The following is an 18,529-nucleotide window of genomic DNA, read 5'->3' on the forward strand; positions in this document are numbered from 1 at the left end:
TGTGTGTGTGTGTGTGTGTGTGTGTGTGTGTGTGTGTGGCATTGCGGGGTTCTCTCGGTCCGACCCGCGCCAGGTGTTCCATTCCATTCCGTTTTGCTTTCGCCCTTCTATTAAGTGTCAATGATTTGATTGTTGAAATACGGACAAAACAAATTGTTCTTGCGATTGCTTAGCTCACCATGACAGGAGATGGACCATGAAACCGACACCTCTAGTTCAAATCCGGATGGTAGAATGATGTTCAATTGTTACACCGATACTGTTTTCAAACGAATCTGCTTAATTTATATTTCAATTTCGGTCAGAAAGTTCCCTGTGTGAAATTTGATTTGGTGAATAAATTATTTTCAACTTGTTTGATCAGCCTTTGTCATTTTTGACACCCTGAGAAATAGCATCTTTAATTAGCTGACTAAAATCCTTGGATTCATGTTGGACCTATAGATCAAATCCCAGAGCAGTTGTGTTATATTTCTCCATATTCCTATGAGAAGATGCGATTCCAGAATTTAATTGCAGTGTTCCTGTAAAATAAAAAAAACATTACACTGACTCTCACCAATGAATTGAATATTTGTATCGGGAAACGTCAGAAGACAATGCATATCTGCCAGGGCTGTCACCATTCATGAGTCCATTCTGGAGGCTTGGAGACTCCTAAAAGTTGCTAGAGACACTGATGCCACAACTGGTATGTGGCTGTGGCTTGCGTTGGGTCGGAACTCTGTCCTCGGTGTGCATAAGAAAATTTCTCAGGGAACCCGGTTGTACTAAGCTGGGACACTTGCTGGTGCCGTTTGAGACCCTACAACAGCGGGTCCACATTTGGCCTAGGCTGCTAAAGCAGATCGTTAAGGAAGTCAATGAGTCTTCCTCCACACCTGAACACCTTCTTGGAGGAGAACTGGTCAACAGAGGGCCTGTGGGAGGAGGATATAGACTACGTCTTCCCATGCCTGAAGGTGTCTCCTAAACTGGGGCAGTGGCAGGAGGAGGAAGACACTTTCCTCTCATTCGCAACTCCACATCCTGGCTGGTTTGAGGACTTGGAGAAAAAGGCAATGTATTTCCTATGCGTGAGTCAGTCTCTGCATACCATGAAAATATAGAGGTGGACCGAGCCCAGGTTCTTCACCAAAAGGCTGTTGGCGGGTCGACCGGGGCCGTTGCCTGGCACCCAGTGGCCGGTACCCAGTGACTGCTATATGATATATTAACGGAATAAGGGTAATGTTGTAATACGTGTAATAGTGTAATAATTGTAATGGTGTAATAATGCAACAAGTTTAATAGTGTAATAGTGTAATAACATAATAATGGTAACAGTGTAATAGGTTTAATAGTGTAATAGTGCAATATGTGTGATAGTATAATAGGTATAATAGTGTAGAAAGGGTAAAAAGTGTAATAGGTGTAATAGTGTAATGACGCAATAGGGTAATAGTGCAATAGGTGTTATAGTGTAGTGAAGTAGTTGGGGTTTGGGTGGATGTGGGCGGAATTGGGTGAATGTGACCACTTATAACACTATCACACTTTTACACTTATTAACTTATTGCACTATTACACCTGTTCAACTATTAGAGTATTACCCTCATTGCGTTATTACATCTATTACACTATTACACACGTTGCACTATTACACCTATTACACTATTACACCTATTACATATTAAACTTAATGCAATATTACACTATTCCACCTATTACACTACTACCCCTATTGCGTTGTTACACTATTACATTAGTACACCTATTACACTATTACACCTATTACACTTATTGCATTATTACACTATTACCCTTATTGCGTTATTACATTAGTAAGGCAATATCTTGGGCAGTATCATTATTTAATAAAGGATTATTATTGTTATTATTATTATTATTATTATTATTACTATTATTATTACCCTTATTATTATTATTATTATTTTATTTTTTATTATTATTACTACGTGTGAATGTACGTGACAGGTTGTAGCGCATGTAGCTTACGCGTAAATGTACACGACGCGTTGCAGCGCGTAACGCGTGCTTACGTGTGAATGTACGTGACAGGTTGTAGCGCATGTAGCTTACGCGTAAATGTACACGACGCGTTGCAGCGCGTAACGCGTGCTTTTGTGCAGTGCACGCGCAGAACGAACGTGTACACACACACACACACACGTAAGAAAAAATCATGTGGTCACAGGAGGCGTCATGCGCCCCTCGTGGCACTAACGGAGCCCCATACTCACACACACACACACACACACACACACACACACACACACACACACACACACACACACACACACACACACACACACACACACACACACACACACACACACACACACACACTCATAAACTTTAATGGAGAGACAGATGAAGAATAGGATTTGTTGTGATTTGACACTACTATTTGTTGTTTTGACATACTGAACTGTATGTGGTGTTAGTCTAGTCTACTTCAACCACTTACAGTATGTGTGTTTTTGTTACATGGAAACGATCCCAACATTTCAACCCTCTCTACTTCATTACATCAATGAAAGGTTTTACGAGACAGAACAAATCACCATATCTGAATTACCATACAAAACTACTTTTAAATTAGTATTAATATATATAAAATATAAAATATTAATATTCTTACATTGACCCCAGGGTTCTATACTGTACGAGGTCCTCTCCTTTTTCCCCTCTATACCAAATTTCATCGAAAATGGCCAATCTACAAGCTCACAATGCACCGAGTCACTCATTCATTCATTCATTCATTCAATTTGGATCCTTTGATCTCAAGTGATTTTCTCTCTCTGTGCTTCCCAGTGGCGTGGCGAAGGCACGTGTGATGGCGTACTTTGGGGAGGGCACCGGGCCCATCCATGTGGACAACGTGAAATGCAGTGGCGAGGAGCGCTCACTAGTCGACTGTATCAAACAGGCACCAGGTTCACACAATTGTCGCCATACTGAGGATGCAGGCGTCATCTGTGACTATGGCCAATCACAGTCCAGCTCCAAAGAGATCAAAGGTCAGTGATGCTAATTAATTGGCCTCTGTACATCAACATATATATCCGTATTCCCAATAGTGTGTGTATATGAATTCATTGAGAACCCGTTTTCATTTACAATAACACAACCTGTTTTTTACTGTAAAAGTGGTTAAAACATTAATGTAATATACACTTATTTAAAATAATAAATTAATAAAGGATATTAAGGTATTAAAGCTGGATATACTAGTTATCTTAACATATTGGAAAAAACATTCTTTCCAGATTAACTATAGGCTATTAAATAAAAAAAGAGTGTCTGTGATTTTGAACCTGTTGAGAATGAGTGTTAAACAAATACGTCCATTGTTTCACACTCAGTGACTAATGAGAAACAAATGACGAATGAAAAGGCAAGAGGTGAAGGGTTCTCTAAGTGTGAGAGAAACAAGTAAAGAGGGTGACAGTGTGTGTGTGTGTGTGTGTGTGTGTGTGTGTGTGTGTGTGTGTGTGTGTGTGTGTGTGTGTGTGTGCGTGTGCGTGTGCGTGTGCGTGCGTGTGCGTGTGTGTGTGTGTGTCTCCAGATGGTAAAGTGGAGAGAGCTGTAATATTACTTCACCCTGTCTGTCACACAGCAGGGCAGATGTTAGACTCGCCCAGTTGTCTCAATTACACATGCACACGTGTGTGCGCTCACACACTTAACAGCACACCACAGTCTACTGCCAAAGTCATGCACACGCATCAGGAGTGTGTGTTACGCCTGGATGTGGTCTGGTCAAGTTCATCCTCTGAAAAAGCAGTTTGTAGACTTTACTGTAATATGAAAGTGAGCTCTCATTTATAAATGCAATCTGTCTAATAATCTAATAAGGGCACCGTTTGAGCCTGAATGTATGGTTTCTCAATCACTTCTCCCATCCGTGCACGCATACTCAGACACCCCAAAAATGTTTCTCCCATGTCTCCATCAGGAAGCGTGGATGCCGTTTGTGGTTTGAGGCTCATACACACTCGGCAGCGACGAATCATTGGAGGAGAGAACTCTCTGAGGTAAGATGAAATGACCTAGATAGAGAGAGGTAAACACCGTCTGAAGAAGAGAAACAAACAGAGGAATGAATTCATGTTGTTTGAAATTCTTTTTTAGGAATAACCCCTTGAGATGTTTTCCAGGGCGTCCTAAAGACAGTAACACAATATAAACACACTTATACAAAAACATTTAACAAAACAACAAAAAAACACAATATCAACTAGACAATCAAGCAAAGCAAAACACAAAATCTGAGTATTATACTCTAAGCAAGCACAAAAGATGGATCATTTGTTCAAAATCAAATATCATTGTCAGTGTCGATGTCAGCATACAGTTCATTTAGAAATAATAGTTAGTTATAATGATGAGATATAAGTAATTATTATATAGTTTATTAATCATTTGTAATTTATGATGGTGTAATAGTTATGGGCAGGTACAGGAAATCTCCGCATTCACAGAGATCAGGAGTGTCTGCCACGGATCTCTGTGAATGCGGAAAACCACAGACTGCAACCGCACCATCGATGAATGCCCAACCTTCAAATCACCACATGGAGTCAGTGGCCTCATTAAACTGGATGAAGAAGAATGAGGAATGTATGAGGAAAGAAAGAGTTGATTATTAGTCAACACAGCAGGCCATAAAAACACTGAATTACTTAGATGATTACAAAATGTCACCTGACACTGGTTTATTAACACAAAAGACAATAAAATGATAATGAATATAATATACAGTATAATACAATATAAAATAATAGACTAAAATGCTCAATGGAGCCTACGTTTAAGGAAGCTACTCAAATGTCTTCCAGCTGAGTTGCTTTGTCTCTACTCATTCATATGCACCCTCTGTTACTGGAAACAGGATGTCAAGGGGAGAATATGCATACAGAAACACACACACACACGCCACGTCTGTCAACGTGAATATTATTTTGTGTGTGTTATTTCTATGCCATGACCTGTGTGTGGTCAAATATGTGTGTGGGTGAATATCTTTATTTGTAAATGGGCATTTGGTACAGCATGCACATGTAACTTGTCATGTGAACAAACAAACTTAGTGTTTATATTCCTCCAATAAATGCAATTAAGTCTGTGTGCATGCTTTGAATTGTGTGACATAGTGTGACTCATAGTTGAGCACAGGCCGTGAGAATGTGGCCAATTATTTAAATTGTGTACCTATTTATATTCTGCATGTTTGTGCTTTGCATGTATTTATTACGGGGTGTGTGTGTGTGTGCCAAAAAGGCTGGCAAAGTATTGTGCTGTCTCTGCTATAATAGGCAGCCGCCACATATGGCGGAGACATTGTTAATTATACCGATAGAGTACTGAGTGACATACTTAATGTATCATGAAGACATATGCCATGATTTTGTGAATGTAATCTTACTGCACCTAAATATTTGTGTCGTTGTTGTATGGACTTAAATAAATGGTTAATATGTGTGTGTGTGTGTGTGTGCGCGCGCGTGTGCGTGCGTGCGCGTGCGTGTCTGTGTGTGTGTGTGTGTGTGTGTGTGTGTGTGTGTGTGTGTGTGCATGAAGGAGTGGCTGGCCATGGCAGGCCGCGATCCGTTTGCGAGGATCTCGCGGGGACGGAAGGTTGGTGTGTGGAGCCACACTTATCGACACATGCTGGGTCCTCACTTCTGCACACTGCTTCAAGAGGTAACATCCTGCACACAGCTGGACACACACATGAATCGTTTATCTCAATTCAATTTGTTTGTCATTGCACGTGAACTCCCAGTCAAGAATAATTCATAATGAATAAAAAAAAGTTAAAACTGTTCGTTAATTACAATACAGTACTCGTTTTTTTTCCGAGTTGTAAACAAACAGACACCCTTTAAACTGTGTATATGTGTGCTTCTGTGTCTGTACACGCACGTCTGTGTCTGTCTTTGTTTCGCAAGACTTCGTGTGTTAAGTTTTAATTCACCACAGAGCTTCCATGAACCCATTTCCTCCCCCGAAGCCCCAACATTTCTTCAACAGACTTCCCAGCCCCCTGGTCTTAAACCTCTCTCTCATGAAACCATACTCGAGATTCTGACATGGGCCTAACCACAACATGATGGAGTGACCACTGCTCTGGTGTTAGTGGTGAGCGTGGCATCTGCGATTGCGTCCATACCGACTTCATCTCATCTCAGCCACTTCATCTGGTCTGGGGGCCTCAACAATGGCGTCAAGAACGTCCCATTTTTCAACTTGTGTAAACGGCAGAGGGAAAGCATACTTAGAAAAATAAAGAAGAAAGAGAGATACAGAAAGGGAGAGACAGAAAGAGTGTGTGTCGGGGGGGTTGCATGCAAAGACCACAAATAATTGAGGGCTGTCGCCTACAGGCATTTAAGTCTGTAATGTTCATTGTGATGTCTGTTGTCAGACGGTGTGTTTTGATTATGATAAATATCTTTCGGTTGTGCTGTCAGTTATAATTTCCAGGTGTTTATTTTGCTTAGAAAACCAGAGCTCCTTCACAGCCAGTGTATGGATCACATTACACACAAACTCGCCCTCTCGTACGCGGTTCTACCTGTGATCCATCTCAGTAATTCCACATCGGGGACAAGGAGAAATTCAAAAGTCTTCCCTATTCCATTTCGGAATGAACCACTTCCTGATGCCCTAAAGCCCTTATATGGAAGGATGTGAAATGTGAGCGTGAGGATGTATGTATACTAGGCTGTCAGACTGCTATTGAGTTTTGAAATCATACACCTGGGACATTCCTAGGTATGTACAGTAGTACTTCACACTAAACACATATGAACCCTAGTGTCCCTGTTGTGAGCATGTCATCATAATACAGTAGGTGAACTTCCAGTGAAAATAGCCGACACACATTGGCTATTTTGCTGAAGGGATTTGGTGTAGAGGGAAAAAAGGAGGTGGCCCCCTGGTCAATATAGTAGGATTTAAGTGGTAAATAATTATACCTACAGTAAATAGCAGATTTAGACAAAAAAAATATATATATAAAAATACATATATTTTATAAAAATAAAATATAAGACAGCAGACAAATCATTTAGGGAGCATATAGTTTACCGTTGACACCGGAATTAAGAATTATGAGTGAAATAGTACATTACAAGGCATTTTCCCTACTTTGCTTCCATATCAATCAATCCACAGAGATGTACTTGCTGGCTTCGACTGTTAAAAGCTCTGAAAAGTCATCTGTCTGTAACACACATGGGTATTAGCTTCACCACTTCCAAGATCGCAGTGTCACCTTTCATAGGGTAGCTGAAATAGGGTGATCAAATATGTGAGCACTGATAAACATGCTCTCTCTCTCTTGCACACACACACACGCACGCATGCGCACACACCCACCCACCCACCCACCCACCCACACACACACACACACACACACACACACCACACACACACACACACACACACACACACACACACACACACACACACACACACACACACACACACACACACACACACACACACACACACACACACACAAATACACACACACACACACACACACACACACACACACACACACAGTTCTGATTTATTAAACCCTTCAGTGTGTGTGTGTGTGTGTGTGTGTGTGTGTGTGTGTGTGTGTGTGTGTGTGTGTGTGTGTGTGTGTGTGTGTGTGTGTGTGTGTGTGTGTGTGTGTGTGTGTGTGTGTGTGTGTGTGTGTGCATGTGTGTACCTTGTTTGCCGATCAGAAGTGTCATTACCCTTCTCAGTTCAGGATCTCTTTCCGGACAGATCCTTGTGGTTGTAACAGGACACGGGGACTTGGCTCGGCCTAAAGGCCTCCTGCTTCCACTTCTCTCCTCCTCTTCACCTCCCTCTGCCTCATACTTAATCCCCCCCTCCTTCTGTACCTTTATTCCTTCCTCCTCTCCTTCACTTCATCCATCAGTAAACGCTTAACAGTTAACCCATTAAGAATGGGAAAGGTTTTAACCACTTTAACCATTATTTTATACTTTGTCTATTCAAAAATAGCATATAGAAGCTCATTGCGCAGCACGGAGTGCCACGCTACGAGCTTGTAGATCTGCTTTTTTTTTTTATCGTGATTTTTTTTGAAAATCTTTAAATATATACCTTTTTTAAAGCGAACATTTGTAAAATATTTTGTTCCAGGGACCTCCAGAGTCAAAGATTTGAGTTACAAATGTTCGCTTTAAAAATAGATATACGGTATTCAAAGATTTACAAAGTTTTTCACGATTTTTCAAAAATAGCAGATCTACAAGCTCATAGCGTGGCCCTATGAGCTTGCCTTGTACATCTGCTATTTCTGAATAGTCAAAGAAATCTAAAATGACAGAGATGCGTTTAATGGGTTAAATAGCAGAGCAGCACACTCAAACACTGACTATACAGTCTGTGTTCCAGTCATCCCTAACTTCTTGTTATACCCAGTCTTACTCTCTGTACCCATTTTTCTTTCATCATCAGCATGTTGTAAATGTTTTATTATGAATCTTTATGACACATACACAACCACACATTTATGAAATGTTCATTTCAATGGCCAGAATACTGCGGTGTAGAACATGCTGAGAGAGAGAGACTGGAGGATGAGAACGATGGAGGACAGAAGGAGAGGAAGGATGATTAGGAGAGAGGAGAGGAAGGGTGATTAGGAGGCGAGGAGAGATTGGTCTATGTAGCGGATTCATTACCTCCTAGCTACTTGGAATCATGTCTGACTAAAGCCTAATCTATTCTTTCACTTGACTAAATTAACTGATACTTTTTTCAGTTGAGTGACCTTGTCACTTGACAAAAAAGATGCGTTTTCAGTTGAAAATATTATATTAAAGCTGCACCATGTAACTTTCCTCTTCTACCCCGGATTTGAACCCGGTTTCCTGCGCAAGTGCTGACATTTTTTACCATTGAGCTAATAGAGCCTGCCTGCTTGCTCAGGGGATAAATTGAATATTGACCTTCAAGTCAAAATCCATGTCAGATTCTGTGTCTAGTTGAGACATGACCCTTGACACAGTGTGTCAATAGAAGAGCAGGGAGACAAAATACAACCACCCCAATTGTACAAGTTATATTGTACTAGACCATACCCGTCGGGGGATATGAGCACCCAAAATATGCAGTGTGGGCTATGCGCTGTGCACAGACAGTACATCAGGGATGGAAAGTGACTTGGTACCTGCAACACTTGCAACACACACGCACGCGTCATGGTCCGCTTGTGTCACGGATGTGGCAAGCTAACAGCTAAAAACATACTCTCGGGACCCAGTGGCCGTGCATGCGCACGTATGTGGCTGTGCATGCACGCGTGCGTGGCCACGCATGCGCAGTAACGGCGAAAACTCTGGCCGTAGAGTTAAAACAGAGGAGCGGAAAAAGGCTATTAAACGGCTCGAATTTGGGTAAAGTGAAAAACGGGCGTCGGTGTTCCGTGCACATGCTGATGGTCAATGGCTGTGTGCAAATGAAGATCAATTGCTCCAGCCACTGAGGAGAACCGGAAAATAAATTTGGGGACAGACAGATCGACAGAGCTTTGTAGAATTATTGGAGGATTGGAGGATTACATAATCTACCATACAGATTGGACAAAATGACAATTTATTCATAAAAGAAAATGTTACATAGTGCTGCTTTAATCATGTGCTTAGCCCTAAGCATAATGTTAAGTGTTTGACTGTGATCTCAGTGTGTCCCTTTTCTGGCCCACATAAAATAAAGAAGCAGCACTGGACATAGAGGAACATTTTGTATGTAGTACATATTGTACAGTATGTCTTTGATGTCTTTCTCAACCCCCCCCCCCTCTCTGTCCTTCATCCATCCATCCAGGTATGGGAACAACACGAAGCACTATAAAGTCCGGGTGGGTGACTACCACTCCCTGGTTCCAGAGGAATACGAAGAGGAGTACGGCGTCCATCACATTGTCCTCCATCCTAGCTACCGTGCCCACAGCAACGACTACGACCTGGCCCTGGTTCGCCTGTCACCGGGGGCCATGGGCCTGCAGCCGGGAGTGTGTGTGTCGTTCACCCGTCATGTCCTGCCCGCCTGTCTGCCGCTGAGGAAAGAGAGAGTGCTCAAACAGGCCAGCAACTGTCACATTACTGGCTGGGGAGACACAGGTGCGTGTGCGTGTGCGTGTGCGTGTGCGTGTGTGTGTGTGTGTGTGTGTGTGTGTGTGTGTGTGTGTGTGTGTGTGTGTGTGTGTGTGTGTGTGTGTGTGTTCCATATACACCGAAAGTCCTTCAAAGTGTGGAGCAATTTGTTTGCACAATGGTTTGGTTTTACAATGAGGATAGGCAAGTAGATGGCTTTTCACTGGTAAAAGACCACACCTGTACTGAAGGTTGAAAGACTTAATAACATTTGAATGGAATGTGCAGGTGCAGCTGCAGGTGAGATATGGGCACCTGAAGGATGATACTAAAGCTGATTTATAGCTGATCTGTCGCAAGACTGTGGCGTGTGGCGAACATAGTAGAGCAGTGATGCACTTTGAGCTTGTAGAAGGGTAGAAGACGAAACAGGAGGCGGGTGGAGAGGGGAAGGGTGATACAATCTAAAATAACCATGTCAAAGAGTAAAAAATATATATACACATAGCATAGAGCGTGGGAAGCAGAACAAATGAGATGAGTCTTGCGATTACAGGTGTATTTAATGTGGTGGTGATTGGGAACGGGGAGTGTCAGTGAGTGTCAGCGAGAGTATCAAGGGGAGTGTCAATGAGAGCCTCAGGGATACGTAGAGGGTGCTCTTAATTCAATAAGACCGGGAAAGCAACCACTTTAACAATTATTTTATACTTTGGCTATTCAGAAATAGCAGATATACAAGCTCATAGCGCAGCACCGAGTGCGGCACTATGAGCTTGTAGATCTGCTATTTTTGAAAAATCATGAAAATGTTTGCAAATCTTTGAATATATATATATTTTAAAGGTAGGGTAAGTGATTTGCAATTATTCAAATAATTGCAAAATGGGTCTATGTTCGTTACTATAGAGTGTCCTGTCCATATAAGGAGTCTCCATGTCTCTCCAGCTCTTTATAAAACAGAAAATGCATTTTCGTTTCAGTTTCAGTTTCATTTTCAATTTTATCCAATCAGGATAGAGAACTCAATCAGGATATAGATTAAACAAGTGAAATTGGAAGTGATGACACTGAGAAATGAGCAGGCAAAATTAGAACTGGAACACTATAAAAATAAAGCTTAAAATGGGTACTTTCTCCTGATTGGCTGAGATTTTGACACCTACCAGAAAATGTATTTTCTGTTTATTAAAGAGCTGGAGAGACGGGGAGACTCCTGTTACTGAACAAACACTCTATAGCAATGATTACTATCAGAATATAGTGCTTTAACCTTTAAAAAAAATACTTTTTGTTTTAACCCAAAGATATCACTTACCCTACCTTTAAGTGAACAATTTGTAACTCAAATCTTTGCTTCTGGGGGTCCCTGGAACTAAATAGTTTGAGATGGGGGCCTAATACATTTAATTTTGGGGATGAAAAAGTTTGAGAACCACAGATATTATAGAAACATAAGTGTTTCATAAAACTGTTATGATTTAGAAGACATTTGTAGAATCGGCCTCAGATCTTAATGGGTTAACTCCTGAACTTGTGTTATCAACTTAGGCGCAGGAGTTTGGGGTTTTCAGTTTAAACGTATTATGAAGGAAGTACCCTAGTAAGTCTAGCACAGTACTATACATTTTAACGTACAGGAATAAATATGTTTGCTAATGATTAATTAGCTAATGACACTCGATGCAGTGAAGGATTTTTCCCATAGTGAGTGTTTGTTTGACTTCTCCAGCTTTCTGTAACATCTGTGTTTGGCCAACACTCGAACGTGTACAAAGAAAGACACGCATCTCGAGTGAACTGTGAGCAGAATGCTGATGTTATTAGTCACTGATGTCATTAGTCGCAGCAGCTTTTAAACAGCCATTCACGTGGGACTGTAGAGCCGAGCGTGAGAGAGACACTGTATGCTGGGGGGACGCATGCTTGTGTTTTCTAATGATTGTGTTTTTTCTTTGCGTAAGATTGTGTAAGAGCGTGTGTCGTTTTGCAATGAGAAGATAGGCTATTTAGAGGGTGTTATATCGAGGTGAGGTGTTAGGGTAGCTTAGGGTGAGATATCTGCATTGTACAGCTGTTTAGTTTGGCTGACTCTCAGTCAGATGTCACACGCGAGCCGCGCGCATGCGTGTGTGTGTGTGTGTGTGTGTGTGTGTGTGTGTGTGTGTGTGTGTGTGTGTGTGTGTGTGTGTGTGTGTGTGTGTGTGCGTGTGCGTGTGCGTGCGTGCGTATGAACACATACTCATACGCACAAGAAAATATTGCAAATACGTACATTATCATCCTAAGCCACCATGGAAAGGGAATTAAGACAGTGAGGTCGTAGTGAAGGAGAGAGAGAAAAAGAAAGACAGATGTGTCATGGGAACCAATTCATGTTGACCATGCAGGGACAGAATTTTGATTTCAAAGTTGTGGGGGGGGGGTACAGTGCTCAAAAGGGCTTTAATATTTCAGATTTTCCTATCCGAGGTAGAACAAAACACCATGTTTTTTTCAGCATGTGCCAAACAAAAATATTTTATACAGCAAATACTGTATTGCAAAATGTGAAGACATTTATCAATATATATACTGACTCTCCCCATAGGCAAAACATTTTGCAGAATAAAACCTGTTTGGAGAACTACTTAAAGGTGCTATAGTGATATTGTTTTGGGCTAAAACAAAACCTTTTTTGTTAACCAATGGGGAACATTCTGCAAAATTAGCCAGATCAAAACATGTCGCTGCTCAGCTCGGCTCTTTTCGGAAAAAGATATTTGGTGCAGAAAAGATATTCTATTCTATATTCTGATAGTAATCTAATAACTAATTACAAACAAACAAACAAAAACATTCAATTTACATCACTGGTCGTAGTGCTGTCAAACACATCTTTGAATCCATCAAAGCTGCAGTGTCACTTGGAGACAAGCCATAGTCACCTAGTCACAAAAATCTGTGTATTACTTCCAAGATAATCTCAAAGAAGTTGAATATGCAACACTATCTTATATATAGTCCCTGCTTCATCTCTCTCTCTCTCTCTCTCTCTCTCTCTCTCGCTCTCGCTCTCGCTATCGCTCTCTCTCTCTCTCTCTCTCTCTCTCTCTCTCTCTCTCTCTCTCTCTCTCTCTCTCTCTCTCTCTCTCTCTCTCAGCTAAGGGGTCCTTGGCCTGAAAAACGTTGAAGACCCCTGCACTATAGCAATGATTGTTCTTGGAAGATAGAGCTATTTAACACTTTTTTTTCTTTTACAAACAAAACAAAACAAAACAACAATCACTTACACCCTCTTTAATCCCATGTACTTTTTAAACTATCAGTTGGATTTACTTCAAATAGTGCCTTAATATTTGCCCTACACCTCAAAGCAATAATCATGTAAACTAGAGCTTAGAGGCTTTTAAAGCTACCCGACATTCAAACTTATGGTACTTGTTTTGTATTCCGTTTCTACCTTGTGGGACTAAGGATGAAAATTTGCATTCTTGCTTACTTACTCCTTTAAACTTAAACACTGCATTCCGCACTGTACTGTACAATACTGTACTGGATTTGAATGCCTTGTTCAAATAAACTATAGTGTCCCTCTCAAATAAATACATAAAGGACCTCGGTTCTCCTACTCAAACTTTCTACTGCTGAGCTAAGAAGAAAAATCCTGTTTGGGAAGGGGAGAGATTTTGCTTTGAGCTTCATGCAATACCTCTTGTCAGCCAGTAGTGGTCCTGACCTGATTAAGCAGTGAATTTCTAACCGTTTTACAGAACTTGGGGGACCAGGAACTCCATAATGGGCGTAAAAGGAACACACAGCCAGACAGACACACACACAATAGAAAATTTCCTGGCTTTGTAGATATATATATCTTTTCTACGTCACTTGCATCACGCATCACTCTCCGCAGTGTTATTCTTGATACTGATACGTGCTTTGACAAGACATTGATAGACATGCCTGTCCTGTTTTTCACATGACGTGCCAGGAATGAAAGCCTCTTAGTGCCATTGTGTAGAGGGAATGCACCTGTAGTTTTGACGGCTGTTTGTTTTGCCTTGATGATGTGATAACATCGTAGCATTACATGTGAACAGGATGTACTGTGGAGTCTGCTCAGCCCAACAATAAAAACCGTGTTGCACGCAGAAGTGAAAGTGAAATAGTTTTTGTGAAAGTGTTTCTCACTTAAAAATATTTCAATCAATGGTGAACAAAGTTCTCAATCTCAGTATTCGAAAGTATAAATACTCGTGGTCAAATATTATTCAAGTGAAAGTGTTCTGTCAAATTTGTACTTGAGTTAAAGTACTGGAGAACAACTTCATTTTCTTTTTAATATCAATGCATTGCTGTGTTAAAATGTTGACATTTTCATCAGCGCCCATACCCTAGGTGGGGTTGGCGAAAGGGCCTCTCTGTGTGGAGTTTGCATGTTCTCCCCGTGTCTCCTAGGGTAGTTAATACCCTCACAAAAACATGTAGTAATCCTGGTCACTATACTGCCTCCCCCATGACAGCCGGGGCGGAGGGGAAGGGAACTGGTTGGAATAACGTGTTCCTTCCACGCGCTACGTCCAACCAGGGAAACTCCCCCCTGTCAGGTGACAAGAAGGTCAGTTGGCTCTCACGCATTGAAGGAAGCATGAGCTCGGCCCTGGCCTCCCTACTGTGGGGGACTGGTGTAGTGCTGGCGTAGGGCTGGTATAGTGCCCAGGATCACTTAGGAAATTGGCACCGGGTGAAAAAAATGGGTTACAAAAATCGCGGGATAAAAAAAAAAAAAAAAAAAAAGACATTTTCCAACAAATTCAAAGAGTTTCCAGAAAAGAATATATAAAAAAATTGTGAAAATAGCAGATCTGCAAGCCCACAACATGTCCTCAAGTAAATGTACTGTGTTGCTGTCCACCACTGCTTTTTTAATGTGTTGTCCCTCCTCCTCTCAGGGCGTTCATACTCCAAGACCCTGCAGCAGGCCCCCGTCTCCCTCCTCCCTCGTCGCCATTGCCAACAACATTACCAGGGTGCCTTCACGCGCCGCATGCTCTGCGCCGGCAGCGCTCAGTCGGAGCGCCGCGTGGATAGCTGCCGCGGCGACAGCGGGGGTCCGTTGGTGTGTGAGCGTCCGGGTGGAGGCTGGGTGGCGTACGGGGTCACGTCCTGGGGTCAGGCCTGCAGGACCCAGCACTCCCCCGGCGTGTACACCAAAGTCTCCGCCTTCATCCCCTGGATACACAAAGTCATGGCGAGAGATTTGGGGGTGAATGAGAAGAATTAAAGCTGCTTGTGCGAACGGTGACTGTTTAATCCATTATGACCGGGAACGCATCTGTGTCATTTTAAGATTTCTTTGGATATTCAAAAATAGCAGATCTACAAGTTCAGAGTGCCGCGCTATGAACTTGTAGATCTGCATTTTTTTCTTCAATCGTGGACATGTTTTGCAAATCTTTGAATATATATATATGTTTTAAAGCAAACATTTTTTACTACGATCTTCTGGGGGTCCCTGGAACAACATATTTTGAGATGGGGGTCCGCGGCCAAATACATAATCATTTTGGGGGTCCTTGACATGAAAAAGTTGGAGCACCACTGATATAGCAACATACTGTTAGGACTTAGAAAACATTTTTAGATTATGTATTTGGCCGCGGACCCCCATCTCAAAATGTTTTGTTGTGCTATTTTTGAATAGCCAAAGACATCTAAAATGACACAGACGCATTCCCAGATTGAATGGGTTAACTCTATAAGTGGAATGAGTCTCACGCCTGACTGGGTTGAAACCGTGTGGTCTGCAGTATGAATAACTGACTTCAGGGTGAAGACATTATGACTGGACTTTGGAAGGGATTGACCGGTTCAGTATTGTTCTTTAATTGCTTTGGGAAACTTGTAACTTGTATTTTAAAGGGAGAGAAGGGACTAGAGTGGTACGGAACCGATTCCAGCACCTTTCTTTCATCTCTCTAACTTATTAGCACTTACTTGACTCTGTTGAACAGTGAGTTTATACTGAATCTTATCTCTGTGTTTGTGTATGTCTGTTTCTTTGACGTGATAGTGCATTACGTTAAAACAACATCATTTTTAAATCTAAATTATAGCCAGAAATGTTCTCTTTGTTGACTTTGTCCATTTTCTTTTTGTTAGGAACTGGTTGTGTTGTATATCACTGTGATTTATTTCTTTTTTTTTCTTTTTACACTCACATGAACAGACTTCAAGGTACAGGAAAGAGTTATTGAAACGTGTTGAAGAGGGACCAAGATATCTGTAAATACAAACTTAATAATGCACAAATGCATTAAAGTGTACACCTGTGCCCATAGACACACACGCACACACACACACACACACACACACACACACACACACACACACACACACACACACACACACACACACACACACACACACACACACACACACACACACACACACACACACACACACACACACACACACTGTGTACTGTACATGCAGCACATACACTTATCATGTTAAAAGTGATTGCATGTTGTGAACTGTCAGACATGCACTTAGCCCATATTAAGGTACTTAATGCATTATATTTGGTGCTTTGTGTTGAGCATTCTATTGAAAGGTGGGAGCAGGCAGCAGAGTTGTTTCTTTAGAATGTTTTTGTTCTTTGTGAATGATCTGTCTCTGAGTTACGACCGGCAATTTACAAAAACATGTATTCAATGTTTGTCTTTGCCACAATAGTGCTTAAAGTCCTGCAGTTAAGAGTTAAAACGCCAGAAATGTTCTCTATGTTGCCTTTGTCCATTTTCTTTTTGTTAGGAACTGCCTGGTTGTGTTGTATAATACTGTGATGTATTTCTTTACAAAAACAAGTATTCAATCTTTGTCATTGCCACAATAGTGCTTAAAGCCCTGCAGTTAGAGTTAAGCCTGAGTTGTTACATGCAGGTGTGGTGCACCGAAAAGAGCAGATCTACAAGCTCACAATGCATGGCAGCATGGCACATTGCGTGCTTGTGAACTTGTAGATATGCTATTTTCAGTGTGCAACTAATTATAAATCACGCTTGAGCAAGGCACTGTGTCTGTAGCTGTGTTAATAGTTTGCCATAATGTATTGTATGTCCTATAGTAATGTAATTCCAGTATTGTGATTTTGACTTTGATATCGATATCGATATCGAATTTAATACACTTGAATATAATAGACTCTTAACTACCTTCTGATTTGGTGCTTACAGATATGACCTGAAATGTGCCATTGTTTCATAAACCAAGATTTTGTTAAAGATGTTGTGTGTGAGTGGTCTCTGGTCCCTCCCACTGTTCCTGGAGGTACCATTAGTCTGTACAACGGAACTCTTTGAGCTCTATTCTGTCTGACGAGTGAGAAAGTGAGCACTAACTTGTCAGACAATTTAAAAAGAAACACACACGTGTGTACACACACACACACACACACACACACACACACACACACACACACACACACACACACACACACCTATCGCTCTCTGTGGTCCCTGTGTGTGTGTGTGTGTGTGTGTGTGTGTGTGTGTGTGTGTATCCTCCTGTCTTTCTCTAACAAACACACGCACACACACACAGTGCTTAGCGATGGCATGTCAAACAATGTTCACAGGAATGACAACCATTTTCTGTGTAGTCTTTGTTTGCTAGAGAAACAGCTCCTATTGACCTAACAGACAGTAAAAAACTGAGAGGAACCTTTGTACAAAAAGGAATATTCACAATATAATACGTATCAAGATTATAATACCACTGCCTGGATTACCACCATCTGACCATAGTAGGCCAGTGGCCATTAAACCAGTGGTACTTTTAAGACCTTTTTAATACCTAAAAAAAGAAGGACAGAAAGAGCATTACTGCACTAAACAAACCAATAAAAATTGGTGAAACATTGACCCAAAAAAATTGTGAAAATAGCCGATCTACAAGCTGCTATTTTCACAAAATGTAATGCCTACAATTACAAGTGCTTGTCAGGGTGAGGGGTCCCCAGTTCAAATTATTATTGGGGGGGTCGCAGCCTAAAAACGTTGAGAACCACTGCGCTCCCCGATGAACCGTGCTGTTATCTTTCCTGTTCACCCTCCACACCTGATATACGCTTCAACTCGAGCACGCGCCGCCTACATAAATTCTCCAATGTAAATTGTCAGCAGCATCCCAGATGACAACGGGGAAGAGCACATTCAGCCACAGACTCAACCCTCCTTGGTAGCCTACACCACAAAGCCACTTGGACAGTCCTTTGTGCCAGTAGCCATCAGGCTGCTTAACTAAGCTTGACCCCCCCCCCCCCCATATGATAGACCTGCACTGTCTATCTGTTCAGTTTTTTTGGAGGGGGGGATTACGGACTCCTGCTTTAACTATAGACACTGTCTGTT

At 41.6% G+C, this 18,529-nt stretch overlaps 1 protein-coding gene across 1 annotated transcript in view; it reads left to right on the forward strand.

Annotated features, from left to right (window-relative positions):
- Positions 1-16,547, forward strand: part of prss12 (serine protease 12) — a 45,300-nt gene extending 28,753 nt beyond the window's left edge. The window contains exons 9-13 of the mRNA XM_080445428.1: positions 2,821-3,026; positions 3,965-4,043; positions 5,590-5,712; positions 9,868-10,163; positions 15,068-16,547. Coding sequence (XP_080301554.1) covers positions 2,821-3,026; positions 3,965-4,043; positions 5,590-5,712; positions 9,868-10,163; positions 15,068-15,399 — 1,036 coding nt within the window. The 3' untranslated portion in view covers positions 15,400-16,547. The remainder of the gene's footprint in view (positions 1-2,820; positions 3,027-3,964; positions 4,044-5,589; positions 5,713-9,867; positions 10,164-15,067) is intronic.
- The last annotated feature ends 1,982 nt before the right edge of the window (positions 16,548-18,529 follow it).

This window comes from Gymnoscopelus braueri, assembly GCF_963280865.1.
Source record: "Gymnoscopelus braueri genome assembly, chromosome: 2".
Lineage (NCBI taxonomy): Eukaryota > Metazoa > Chordata > Actinopteri > Myctophiformes > Myctophidae > Gymnoscopelus > Gymnoscopelus braueri.